The sequence below is a fragment of the Elephantulus edwardii genome, unplaced genomic scaffold (genome assembly GCF_000299155.1).
Source record: "Elephantulus edwardii isolate Elephantulus edwardi_28Jun2011 unplaced genomic scaffold, EleEdw1.0 scaffold00438, whole genome shotgun sequence".
NCBI classification, from domain to species: domain Eukaryota; kingdom Metazoa; phylum Chordata; class Mammalia; order Macroscelidea; family Macroscelididae; genus Elephantulus; species Elephantulus edwardii.
Genome location: NW_006400188.1, coordinates 496,967 through 510,422, shown reverse-complemented (window position 1 = coordinate 510,422; position 13,456 = coordinate 496,967). Strand labels below are relative to the sequence as shown.

The 13,456-nt window shown below is 60.8% G+C and overlaps 1 protein-coding gene across 1 annotated transcript in view; it reads left to right on the top strand.

Moving 5' to 3' along the window:
• ARHGEF18 (Rho/Rac guanine nucleotide exchange factor (GEF) 18) overlaps positions 1 to 13,034 on the top strand; it is a 122,733-nt gene extending 109,699 nt beyond the window's left edge. The window contains exons 25-38 of the mRNA XM_006902676.1: positions 96 to 379; positions 1,714 to 1,849; positions 2,172 to 2,307; positions 3,011 to 3,184; positions 3,268 to 3,735; positions 4,672 to 5,005; positions 6,573 to 6,695; positions 8,086 to 8,243; positions 8,946 to 9,036; positions 9,194 to 9,258; positions 12,322 to 12,498; positions 12,686 to 12,690; positions 12,796 to 12,913; positions 12,957 to 13,034. Coding sequence (XP_006902738.1) covers positions 96 to 379; positions 1,714 to 1,849; positions 2,172 to 2,307; positions 3,011 to 3,184; positions 3,268 to 3,735; positions 4,672 to 5,005; positions 6,573 to 6,695; positions 8,086 to 8,243; positions 8,946 to 9,036; positions 9,194 to 9,258; positions 12,322 to 12,498; positions 12,686 to 12,690; positions 12,796 to 12,913; positions 12,957 to 13,034 — 2,347 coding nt within the window. The remainder of the gene's footprint in view (positions 1 to 95; positions 380 to 1,713; positions 1,850 to 2,171; positions 2,308 to 3,010; positions 3,185 to 3,267; positions 3,736 to 4,671; positions 5,006 to 6,572; positions 6,696 to 8,085; positions 8,244 to 8,945; positions 9,037 to 9,193; positions 9,259 to 12,321; positions 12,499 to 12,685; positions 12,691 to 12,795; positions 12,914 to 12,956) is intronic.
• Positions 13,035 to 13,456: the final 422 nt, after the last annotated feature.

Here is a 13,456-nt window from a genome sequence, read left to right as displayed (position 1 = left end):
GCCTCGCTCCAGGGGCCTGAGATATACGAGATCTACACCTCCTCCAAGGACGAGCGCAACTCCTGGATGGATGAAATCCGCAGGGCTGTGGAGAGCTGTTCAGGCATGGAAGAGGGATCCTTCAGCGAAGCCGATGAGGAAAGGAAGAGGATTGAGGCCCGGGCCATGAGGCTGAGGGAGTTTCAAGAGCGCCTGACCGTCAAAGACCAGCTGATCACCCAGAGCCTCAGCGAGAAGCAGCAGATCTTCCTGGAGATGTGGGAGCTGAGCGGGTTCGAGGACAGCACCCAGGGCTCCCAGGCCCGGCTCCTCTTCCGGGGAGGGGACCCCTCCGAGAACCTGCAGGGGGAGCTGATCCTCAGGTCCGCCATGACTGAGAGTAAGTGACACTGCTGGACCCCTCACTGGAGGCCACCTCTTCCTACCAGGGCTGCTTGCAGGCGGCATGACCACCCCAGATTGGGCACGCTGCGAGGGTGGGCAGCACGTCCTGTCCCCGCACACTGGAGTGTGTGCTCCTCCCCCATTAGAGCGAGACCACCATGACTGGCCCAGCCTCCCCACAGAGCAGCCCGAGCTCACCAGGGGCCTGCAGCCTCCCCACCTCAGGAGGTTCTGACCTCCCAAAGGCTGGGCACTGGACACAACTCGAGCAAACACTCACAAGCGTGGTGGGGCCCTCGTCAGAAAGATGAGCCGTTCAGACCCACCCAAGCCAGGGCCTTGAAAAGCCATCTGAGCACGTGTCCGCTTCTCAGCAAGCACAGCGAGGCAGGGTCCCCTTACACAGCTGCCTCAGGTCTCCAGACGGCACGGTCGGTGTGCGCCCTACTAGAACTGAAAGGGTGGGCAGTTTGAACCTGCCAGGTGGTACTGCAGAAGAAAGGCCTGGCAAGCTGCTTCCGTATGAGTGCAGCTAGGCAAACCCCTTTCTGCACACCCAGGGCCACCGTGAGCCATTCAGGCCAATGTGGACTAAGACAGTGCTCTTGGTACAGAGACAGCTCGAGAGCCACCAGGACCACTGTGCTGGCGACCCTGGCAGACAGTGGCCTCCCTGCTCTGGGGCACCGGCCTTCCCTGGCAATGCCGAGTGCCCTCAGCTAGCCCACCACCCAGCACAGTCGGAGGGCATGCCAGAGCAGCTGGTGCCAGAGCAGCTGGTAGAGGCTGCAAGTCACCTTGGCAGGAGGGCCGGCCAGCACCACCGTCCCGAAGGTGATCGGGGTGCTGCCCTGCCCCCAGCACTGCTCTCTGTGGGGCAAAGAGGACAAGACCATGTGGCCGTGGGATGCCCTCCACCCCTCACACGAGGCAGTTCTCTGTGTTCTCAGATGACTGATATTCCTGGGCCCAGAGGGACCGCTCACTGTTTGTCTGGCCCATTCTGGAGGGCTTGCCGTGACAGCCCTGTCACAGCCTTTTCGACCACCAGGCACCATGCTCGCTTCCCTCCATGCCCTGTCCCAGACCAGGCAGGGCTCCCTGTCTTGTCCATGGCACAGGGTCAGCAGGCAGGCACCCCTCCCTCTGAGGCCCACTTGCCCCCACACACTGCTGTCCCCGACCCCTCAGCTGGTCAGCATCAGCGTTGTGTCCTGGTGGCAGACCTGAGGACAGACACACCGTCCAGGGGATGGAAGTCCTGGGAGAGGCTGGGAACAGTATGTCCTTGGGTTTTGGGGGCAGCTCTGACCCCTCTGTCCCCCGCAGTCGAGGACATCCAGAGCCTGCTCTGTAGGAGGCTGGGCAGCACTAACGGGCAGGCAGAGAACGGCAGTGGCCCCAGCACCCTGCCCCGGAGGGCGGAGACCTTCGCAGGCTACGAAAACAGCAGCAGCATGAGTGAGTGGACGCCCTGCCATCCCTGCGAGGCACCTTGGAGGCAACTCAGGGAATCTCAACCCAGTAGGTCCCACTCCGTCCCTGAAGCCCTGGGCCTTCTGGACAGAGGGCTTTGCCCGTTTCCCTGGACCGGGCAGGAGTTATGTCATGTGCCCCCCCACCCACACCCCCCGACATTGGCCCACATTCTGGAAGTCCCCAGGTGGTGTTGGTCTGCCCTGCTGGACCCCAAGGCCTCTCCACCTAGTGTCAGTGTGTGCCTGTCACCACCGGCCCCATTCTGTCCCTGGACCCCCGGCAGCTCCTAGACATCCCTGCAGGCCCAGCTTGTGGTTTTCAGGTGGCAGTTTCCAGAAGAAGGCCAGCAGCCCCGACCCCAAGCCCCTCGACTGCAGAGGCCCAGCCAGCAGCCCCAATGGGAGGGCCAGCGACTCCCCGGGGCCCCCCGAGGAAGCTCCCCAGGTACGTGGCTTCCCAGGCTAGACATCAGGTCTGAGAACAAGACTGGTCCAGGTCCATTTTTCCACTTGGCCTGACCCCCGGGGGAGTTTGTGGGCAGTGTGCCCACCCTCTGGGCCTCTGCACCAGCTGTCAGGAAACGTCACTGCAGCCACAGGGGCTCTGTAATTGTCAGTAGGGCCTCGTGCCATGACACCTCTGTCACTCCTCCTGCAACCCTGTGTCAGGAAGCTAACGGTTCAGGGCTGGCCCACCCTGCTTCAGCCTAACCTCAGGTTAACCAATTTCATCAGCAAGGGCAGGCCCTCAGGACTTAACCCCTGTGGCCCCAGGGGTAGCAAGAAGCTGGAGGACAGGGAGACCATGAACAGGGGAGGTACCTGTCAGCACAGGTGTCCCCTCTGATGCAAGCCCAGCCTCCCAGTGAGTGTCAGGGTACAAGCAGAGTGGACTGAGGGCCAGGCACCGTGTCCTCTGCAGAGTCATGGTTCCTGCACTATAGTCAGATGCACCCAGCGGCCTCCACCAGGATGAGGGAGAGGCCAGTGGACCACACTGTCACTTCTACTGAGCACCTCAGACAGACCCTGGGGGTGGGCCAGCTGTGCCTCTGGCTCAGCGGGCGTCTCTGGGTAACAGCCGTCTGGCCTCCTCTGCGGAGTTCAGGCTGACTCACGCACCTGGTGTCCACGTTTTGTCTCCACAGGAGCCGGGTGTAGACGGCAGCCCCTGTGGCCTGGAGTCGGAGGTAGGCCTTGAGCTCCATGGTTGTCCACACCCTGGAGCCACCCTCACAACTGCAAGCAAAGAACAGAGTCTGCCTCTCCCACAGCTTGTCCAGCGGGTCCAGACGCTGTCGCAGCTGCTCCTGAGTCTGCAGGTGAGGGGCTAGGGAAGCTGCGGGCGGCCCTTCTTCCGAGGGTGGCCCAGTCGCCCACTGTCCCCACCCTGCCCTCCCCCCAGGCAGTCATCGCGCGGCAGGACAGCTTCGTGGAGGTGCAGCGGGCCAGCATCCAGGAGCGCGAGCAGCAGCTGCGGCTGCAGTCGACGCGCGGGAACCTGCTGTTGGAGCAGGAGCGCACGCGCGCCTTCGAGAAGCAGCGCGAGGAGCTGGCGGGCGTGCAGAAGCTGCAGGGCCAGCTGCGCCAGGAGCAGCAGCGCTGGGAGCGCGAGCAGGCGCGGCAGCAGCGTGAGCTGGAGCTGACGGCGGCGCGGCTGCAGGAACGCGAGGGCGAGGTGCAGCGGCTGCAGGAGCAGCTGGACCAGGAGCGCCAGGAGCTGGAGCGCCAGCGGCAGGCCTACCAGCACGACCTGGAGCACCTGCGCGAGTCCCAGCGCGCTGTGGAGAAGGAGCGCGAGCGGCTGGAGCAGCTGCGGAGGCTCAAGAAGCAGAACACGGCGCCCGAGGAGGCGGAGGTGCTGGCAGGGCGCGTGCAGGAGGGGGGGAGGGGCACGTATGCCCTGTGTGTGCGCACGTGGGGTGTGGACGTGGGCAGACTTGAGCACCGGACAGTGTTGGGGGGTGTTTCTGTGCATGTGTGGGTTTTAAGTGTCCGCATGTGCAGGAATGTGAAGGTGCCCGTGTGAGAGTGTGTGCAGGACCCTGCGTGAGCACGTGCGGTGTGCTCGGGTGTGGGAATGACCATGTGGAGTGTGTCTGCGTGGTGAGAGCGTCAAGAGTGAGCGAGAGCACACGGGGTGGAGGGGTGAGTGTGAAAGGCTGTGTCTGAGAGTGGGGTGTGTATGCGTGCACGCATGTCCAAATGTAAAGGAGCCATATGTACGCGTCTGTGGACGTGTGTACATGGGTGTGAATGAGCGCAGGGCTAAGTGGAATCTATCTGTGTGCTGAGTGTGACAGGGTGTGAGTGGAAACATTGCATGTATGAAAAGGTGTGGGGGAGAGTGTGTGAGTGTTGAATGGGGCGTGCTGGTGTGCAAGGATGTCTGTGAGCGAATGTGGGGGTGTTCTGTGTGTGTGCGTGCACGGGTGTGAATGAGCAAGTGGGGGCGTGGAGGAAGTGTATGTGTGGGGGTCATGGAGAGGGCGTGGGGATACCGAGAATGGAGAGAGAGAGAGAGAGTGTGTGTGTGTGTGTGTGTGTGTGAGAGAGAGAGAGAAAGCAAGCATGAGACTAATGACTGACTCATTTGGGCCCTGGTCCAGGAACTGTCCCCAGAACAGAAACCTCTTCCTAAGAGGCCAGGAGACACTCAGGCTTCTATTAGGTTAACACCTGGGATGGGGGCCAGGTGGTCAGAGTCTGCCTGGGGGTCATTCTGGGGCCATCGGAGGGGCGCGACCCCTAAGAGGGACCAGCCTCCAGCTAGCAGACCCAGCACGTTTGACTGGGGGTCTTCTTTCAGGCCCAGCCCCCAAGCCACCCTCCCAGCTTCAACGGAGAAGGACTGGAAGGGCCCCCGGGCCTGGCGCAACTGTCAGGGGTGTGGATGAGCACACTGCTGTCCAGTGCCGGGCCCGACCACACAGAGCACCCCAAGGTGGCCCGCCGGGACAGTGCACCAGCCGAGAGCCGCCTGACCAAGAGAGACGTACCCATCCAGCTGCTCAGCAGCACCAACCAGACGCAGCAGCAGCGGCAGCGGCAGGCGGCCGTGCAGCAGCAGATCCCCACAAAGCTGGCCACCTTCACCAAGGGCAGCAGGGACAAAGGCAAGAGCCAGCGCTGGGACAGCTCAGGTGAGCCGGGGCCCCGCGGGAGGGTCGGTAGTGGGTGGACCCTCGCAAACAGAGAACACCAAGGGCACAGACGTGGTGACACCAGGAGGCTGCCTTCCACGTGGGAGGCTTAGTCCAGACGCAGAATCACAAGGACAGGCCCGGGTCTCTTTCCTACCTTGATCCTCAGACCATGGGATCGGGCACAGGGCGTCTTGGCATCCAGAGAGAAGGGCCTGGCAGGATGCTCTACCAGAGCCCTTACTGAGGCCCCAGGAGGAGGTCAAGGGCAAGAAGTTAGGGCAGCCCGGACAGAGGACTGGTGTGGCCTGGGCCTGGCTCGCCTGCCAGCCGTGAAGATGGGCACCGTCTCAGTATTTTCAGTAGGAGTTTGGACAGCAGACACAGTGGCACTGAGGGATGCTGTCTTAATATTTTTGGCCTGGTTTTAGAATGTGAAGACCCTCTGAGTGGCACATTGTTGCCATAGTAACCGTCACTCACACCCTGAGCTGGTCCCAGTGCTGTGTGCACTCCCTGGTGTGTGTCGTTTGCCCCAGAGGGGTGATGGGTGTCCTAGACGAACTGTGAGGGGGAGCACAAAAGAGTGAGACTCTGTCCTGAAGGCCAGGAAACAGAACTAAGTGCCCCCAAGCTTAGAGGGGACTCTCCAGCCTGCCAGGACGCAGGGCCACATAAGTGCTGCTGTGGGGATGAGGCAGAGACTGGACCCGGAGGAGAGGGCTTATGGACAGCGGCATACAGGACGGGCTTACTTGGCTTCGTGGATGATGTTTCATTGGTCAGTTAAAAGGTTTCCAGAGTATAAACTTGAGAAAAGAAGGGTGTTTATCGTGAGGAGCTGTCCAGAGCATGGCCATGGAGACCGCACGGTGAGGCTGCCCCAGTGCCCAGTTACAGGAGCGGGTGACTTCCCAGCCAGCTGCCTGTGCACAGGCCTGGGGGCACCAACCCCTCCCGGCTCTGTGGTCCGCCCTCGCTGAGGATGGGCAGCCAGTGTTTGGAGCAGGCTAAACCCCCACAGGCTGCTCCCCGCTTTCAGCCTCTGCCCCTCCTCCTGTCCCGTTCCAGTGTCTGTACCCCATTTCAATTTCTGCTCTTCTTTCAGCCTCTGACCCCTGTCCAGCTTCTGCAACCCCCTCAGTCTCAACCCACCTTAGCTTCTGCCCCCCTCTTCCAGCTTCTGCTCCCTCCCAGCCTCTACCCCTCCTTCCAGTGTCTGCTGTCCTCTCACCCTCTGCTCTGCTCCCCCATGCAGTCTCTGCCTGCTGACCCCCATCCAGCCTGTCCCCTCTCTGTCTCTGTTCCTCCCGTGAAGCCTCTGTCCTCTGACTCCCCACCAACTTCTGTCACCCTGTCCAGCCTCTGCCCTCAGCCCCGTCAGCTTCTATTCCCCCTTGTAACCTCTGCCCCCGCTTGCAGCCTCTGTCCTCCTCAGCCTCTGCCCCCTCATCCAGCCTCTGCCCCCCTGCAGCCTCTGCCCCCATCAGCCTCTGCCCCCATCAGCCTCTGCCTCCCTGCAGCCTCTGCCCTCTGACCCCCTCATCCAGCCTTTGTCCCCCTGCAGCCTCCTTTGACCTGAAGCAGCAGTTCCTCCTGGGCAAACTCAAGGGGAAGGATGACGGCCTGGGGCGCCCCCACCACCCGCTGAGCCCCATCCTGCTCAGTGGCCAGACCCCAGCACCCTCAGGTGAGTGCAGCCCAACGGGAGGGGCCTCCAGAGCTGGGATTGCTGACAGCCCAGTCCTGCTCCCCTCTCTTCCAGAGCTCGGCCCCCCAGCCCTAAGCACTGCTCCTGCTGACGGCCCTCCTGAGCAAGTCTCCCCCCGGCTGGCTGCGGGTGCATCCTTCCTACTGGGGCCACCGGCTGCCCCACTCCCCGCTGAGGAAGAAACTAGCAAGGAAGAGGTCATCTTCTTCTAGAAGGCTGTGCTCAGGTGCCAGCCAGCACAGCGCTCTGGACGCCACTCTCTGAGTCTGCCCTCTCGTGTTCTGGGGTCTCTGGCCCCTGTGTCTCTCCCCTTCCCACGCAGCCACCCATGACCACTGGCCGCAGGTGCTCTGGTTCTACCGTCTCAGCCATGAGACCTGACATTCTTGACGTTGCCTCGAAGGCTGACCCAGCCCTGCAGCCACACCTGACCATGTGTCCTTGGCGGGGGAAGAGACGATTCTCTGCAGCAGTGCCAACTATGGGGGGTTTTGGGGGCCTCGGTCAGTGCCAGGCCCACTAGGTCTGAGGACAGAAGGCTGGTGGAGCCCCAGGGCTCCCGAGAGGTGGCAGGAGTGTCCCCAGAAAGGCTGGGGACACATTCAGCTGCAGCCAGGCACCCCAAGGCCAGAGTTGGTGACCAGTGACCCCGGGCTGAATAGTGAGGAAGGGCCTGTTACTGCTGGTGCTCTGGAGATGGCTGTGCCCCCAGCAAACACCCAGGCTGTCCCCGGACCCACCAGGAGGGAGCCCAAAGCCTACCAGGTCTCCTCCGCAACAAGAGTCGCCTTCCTGGGCGAAGGCAGCTGCCCGGCCCCACTCTGCTGGTGGTCGCGGGTGGCTTAAAATGCCTGTGGTCAGCTGGGAGGGGTGCATTTCCCGTCATGTCCAGGCCCAAGCTTGGATGTGGGGTGAGGGTGCACTTAATTCTGAACTCCAGGTCTCCCCTGAACCAGGCGTCCCCGTGAGGCTGGGCTGAGGCTGGGATCCCTGAAATGAGATTACTACACTCGAGGGCCTCAGGGGGCGCTGTGGAGCACAGACTTCCCACAATAGGGATGCAGAGAACCTCTCACCGAGGGCCCAGCCTTTCGCCAGCCCAGACCCAGGAGGGGCCAGCAGGCCAGTGGCCATGTGGACCAGCTGCCAGCCAGCCATGCCCGGTCTGGAGAAGGAACCGAAAGCAGTAGTTCCACCCTGAGCACAGCACGTAGTTGGTGCCCCTGGCCTGGCCCCTGGAAATCCACTCTGCCAGGTCCCGTACCGGGAAACACCTGCCCCGTCCGTCTGTGGGTCACTGTCGTCTGTGTTGGCCCTGAGCTGGTCAGAGCACTTTAGAACTGACTTTCCGTTCCTGTCTGCTGTGTAGAGAAACCTCCATTCCTGTCCGCTGTGGTCACGGCCATGTTTGCGGAGACCATGACCAATCTAAGGGCCACTGAGGCCCCGAGGTGGGGCCCACTGACCTCAGCCACACGCACAGCGGCCGCGGGCTCAGCCCCCTTCCCGCCAGGCCCGGCCATCCCTGTAGAGTCTCATTTCATGCATCAGGCCAGTGGTTAGCCAATGTTAGCATTCCCATCGATTCTGTGACCTTGATCTTCATCCACAGCCACTCTGTGACCATGAACTTCATAAGCCGCCGAGGGCTGTGCCGTGAGGGCATCTGCTATAGGGCTGCCCTTGCCCTGGACTGCTGCCTCGGTTCCAGCAATAAATGTTCTAGGAGGAGCTCTGCTGGGCACTCTGTGTTTGTTTTACGATCGACTCCGGCCTGGTTGGCTGGGGGGGTGGTCCCTCTCGGGCAGTCATTAGCTGCACAGAACCCCTCCAGCCCCTGCCACTGTGACAAGACCCTGAGCCCACAACCCATGGAGCCCAGATGGTCCCTGCAATGGCGCTGCCACATCTTGGGGGCATGGGTGGGCATCCAGGGAGGCCAGAACCCCCTTGCTCTGGGCAGCCATCCATCCTAGGCTGTCAATCTGAGATAGGGAGCTGTCACATAGTCCTCTGACCCCCACAAGGTACCCCTTCAGGCCTGTCCTGGGGGGTCCAAGATGTCAGCCTTCCACACAGGGTCACCCCCTCAGCACTACTTCCGGGCGAACCCCAGGCCCACTGCCTGCCATCCCACTGGTGCTGAGTACATCCATGCTCCATGTCTGAGACCTGCCACAACTCTGGGACCCCTAAGGCGAGGCCCACAGTCCCGTCCCCCCCCCCCAGCCTCACGAGGCCAAAACACTGGTCCTGGGTGGGGAGCCACACTGCCAGCGAGCCCGTCTCCCCAGTGACCGCCAGTGCCTGGGACCCTGTGGTAGAGAATTTCTGTTTAATCAAAATAACCAAAGGGGAGTATAACTTGGCTTCTTAGCTTCTTGTTGATGCCACCTAGTTAGTGTGAGGATAACTCCCTGTACCACAGAGTGCCTGCCCAGCCCTGCCCTGTCCTCACGGCCTCCGCTGTCCCCCAGAGACTGCTGAAGCCACCGCCTTGGGCCAACTTGTGGAGTCGCCCTCTTTCGCTGACCCCCCACTGGTCAGTTCTTGGCTCCTAGTTTCTGCCTTGCCTCAAAGTTGGACTGAACCTTGTTTTCGAAATCTACATGCCATTCTTCCACCACAAGCCTGCAGCGAGGACCTTTCTTCGAAATACAGGCTTTCTGTAGTTAAAACAGAGGACACACACCCACACACACCCTGGGCTTGAGGAGGACAGATGGTGGAGACACAGCTACAAGCTGAGGGTTACAAGGATTCTGTTCTTTAATGCCACCCCCTGTGGGACTTGGGTCACAACAACACTGGGGGGCCAAGAGGGCCCCGATCAGGGCCTGTAAGGAGACGCTATCAGAGGAGAATCTGCCGAGAACAGTGCCTGACTGCCCCTTCGCGTGTGCTCAGAGGCTGTACGTCACGTGGGGGAGCCTTGGCCGTCTTTCTCTCACCAAGTTGAGGGCTGACAGTTGATAACTGGGATGTAAAAGAACTCCAAGGTACTGCTGTCATCAGAAATATACACCCGCTAGAGACTGTCAAGGAGAGCCCGTCGTAGCCTAGTGGGTAAGGAGCTGTGCTGCCAACCCAGAGGCCGCCAGTTCAAATCCACCAGCTGCTCCAAGGGACAGAGATGGACAGTCTCCATCTAGGTGATTTACAGCCTCTGCAAACCCATGGGAGGGTCACCTGTGAACTGGTTCCAACTCAACAGCAGTGAGAAGACTTTAAGCTTCCCAGAAGACAGAGATTCTCATCACTGGGCCAATTGGCAGCACCAGGATGGAGAGATTGAGGTGGTTAACAGTTACAGCTTGCTCAGTTCCACAGTCAACACTCTTGGCACCAGCAGTCAGGAAATCAAGACAAATTTCACTGGAAAAATCTGCTGACAGGGGACTTCTCCAGAGTGCTGAAGAGCAACGATGTAAGTCTGGAGACTAAGATACACCTGATCCAGGCCACGGTCTTTGCAATTACTTGCTACACATCAGAGAGCTGGACCGTGACTGAGGCTGACAGGAGAATTGATGGCTTTGAGTTGTGGTGCTCTAAAGAGAGTCTTGGACATACCATGGACCACCAAGAGAACAAGTCTGTCCTGGAGAGGGTGAAACCAAGTTGCTGCTTAAAGGCAAGGATTTTAAAGCTCCATCTCACATACTTCAGGCATGTTGCCAGGAGGGACCAGTCCTTGGAGAGGGACAGTGCAAGAGCGGGCCACCCTGGGTGAGCTGGATTGACTCAGTGACTGGGCTGTGGGGGCAGGTATGTCAGAGACAGTGAAACCGGCCCAGGATAGAGCGGGGTTCAGAGCTGTAGTGCACAGGGTCCCTATGAGGCGCAGGCGGTCAACCGCACATACAGCAACAATAGTAGCCACAAGTGGGCGGAACTGAAAGCCTGTTTTATGTAACTGAGGCAGCATTTCCTTCTCTCCTCCACGGGGTCGCTGTGAGTCACAGCCAATTCAGTGGCATGGAATGACAGTCGTGCTAAAATGCACCACGCCGTTTGTCTGGTGACGGCTGAAAGGTTGCCCGTTCCCTCGAGCCTGGGGTGTACTTCACACTCAGCTCAGGTCGGCCACACTGCACAGTAGTCACCAGTGGCCTTGCGGTCCGTGTGCTGGCCACCACTCCAGGGCTGGGAGAGACGAGGGAGCATGTGGGAGTGGTTGAGGTGTGGGAGTGGTTGAGGTGTGGGATCCTTGAGGAGAGGACCCTCGGAGCTGGAGCCCAGGTCCCTGTTGCTCTGTGGGTGCTGGCAGCCCTGAGCCTGGTTCTGCAGGATCCGGAAAAAAGCTTCCTTGAGGAGCCAGGGGTCGGTCGCATGGTCACCTCCCACAGACCCACCAGCCCCCAGGAGCACCCAGAGGCTCCCCCAGGAAGCAGGATGTGGTTAGGGAACCTCACCTCTGCTTCAGGGCACAAAAAAACCAGTCAGGCCCTCCTGCTACCTCATGTGGCCTGTGTGTTAAGAGTCAAGCTGCTTCACAGGGACTTGGTGACCTGGAGCTTTAAGGGAGCAGGTTGCCAGGCCTGACTTATGCAGCACTCCTGGGCAGGTTTGAACCACCAACCTTTTGGTTACTCATCGAGCACAATTTGTGTCAGCCAAGGGTTCTCAGGGCACAAGGGGAGCAGAGGTGACAGTGTAGGACCCAGTAACGACCCACTGCCATTGGCAGACGACCCCTGTCCGCTTCCCACACTGGATTTTTCTGGGTGGAAACTGCCTGTTTCTGGCAGGACTGCCGGTGGATTCAAACCACGGACCTTTTATTTAGCAGTGCATCGTGCCACCCCATGAGGACTAGAGCCCAGCCCTCTCCCTAATGAGGCACAGCTGGCACCCCCTCTTTCTGAAGGGCCAGAGGGGAAAGAACCTTTGGTGCCTCAAAAGTCATGATGGGCAGTGAGGGGGTGCTGATGCAGACCTGGTCCTGCCACCCCAATGCTGAGCTGCACACCCATCTCCAGTCACTCCCTGAGGCCTCGGCAGGGACCAAGGCAGACACCATGACCCCCTAAATGCCCCCGGGAATCCTGGGGCTCACGGAGAAAGGACGTGGGGTGATGCTCTTGCTCCCAACACCCACCCAGGACACTTGGAGGTTTTCGCCCTCAGTTTGTTCTTCAGCTGCTCCCCCATCTCTGGGTGTGTCCACTGTAGAGTTCACACAGGGACCCTCCCAGTGCAGCCCCTTCACGTCTCCACGTTTGAGGTGAAGCACTGTCATTTTCTGTCCTGTCCACTCTGACATAGCAGCCCCGGGTGGCCACTCCTGTGCCATCTGCAGAGTCCCTGCTGTGGCTCTTGAATCAGCCCATCTCGGAGGGTCTCCCTTGTTTTCACTGCCCCCAGACACACTGCAAACATCACATCCTCTTCCAATTGTTCTTGCCTGATGATGTGTCCAGAATAAGCAGCCAGCCGCCCTCCAGGTGCCCTGGCATATGTGCGTATGCACAGGGGACCGACCCCCTGGCAGGACAGCTGTGGACCTCCTACCCCCACCAGCAGCACCCCCATCCCTGTGCACACCTGAGCCAGTGTCACCCCTCCCCGGGGCTCCTTTATTCCTGTCCATTTTCTGCCCAAGGCCTTGCATGGCCACCAGCCTGTGCAGCCCACAGCCAGCTGCTCCTGTCCAGCACAGAGTCCAGGTCCTTCCCCACCCCGGCCCCACCTCAGGCCCGACGACTCCACACTCAGCGTCCTGCGGGATGGTGCCTTCAGTGCAGGCAGAGCAGAGCCCAGGACTGCCGGGCATCATGCGGTCAGCTGCCCGCTCCCGACGTGCTGACCCATGTCACTGTGGACACTTGGCTCTGTCTGTCACTCAGTCAAGCTCATACAAAGCATGAGGTCAGCCTGGGGTCAAGGACCATGTGAGTATGTGATGGCAGCCAGGAACCTGCCAAATACACCCTGTCCTCACCTCACCCACCTGCTCCCTGCACCAGGTCAGGTGCCCCACCACAAGGCCCACTGCAGAATGGTCCTATCAAAAGGGACGAGGTGACCAGCAGAAGACAGGCCGTGAGCATGTCTGAAGCCAGCTGTCTGCACCCAGCCACCTGCTGGCCCAGGCCCACAGGACACCAGCTGCTCTGTACCACCCGAGCCTGGAACCGGCCACACTCCTGCTCAACCCCCCACCCCCGTGCACCCAGGATACTCCCGGCTTCATGGTACAACCCCGCAGGCTGAGAGGGCATCGTCCATGGTCTCAAGGCGGTCCAGCCCCAGCCCGAGAGTATCGGCCTGCTGGTCAGGAAAGGGCGGATCCTGAGAGCAGAACTGCACACCTGAGCCATGCCAGCCCCCCGGGGCTCCTTTATTCCTGCCCATTTTCTGCCCAAGGCCTTGCTTGGCCACCAGCCTGTGCAGCCCACAGCTCCTGTCCCAGGGCAGAGCCCAGGTCCTTCCCCAGGCCCAGGGGACGGCCCCCAGGGCCCACCCAGAGCTTGGGTCACCCCCACGTCCACTGGTTCACCAGGCCTCAGCTCTGACATCAGCACTGGTTACCCCATGTCTGGACCAGCCCCTCACCCTGGTGACAGTGTGGGACAGGCCCTCAGTGGTTCTGGCTCTGTCCTCACTCCTTGGGCTGAGTCGGGGCTGTGGTCCCTGGTGGTCCAGCTTTGTCCGCGCTCCCTGGGCTGGGTCAGGAGCTGTGGTCCAGCTCTGTCCTCGCTCCGCAGGCTGGATCAGGGGTGTGGCCCTTGGTGGTC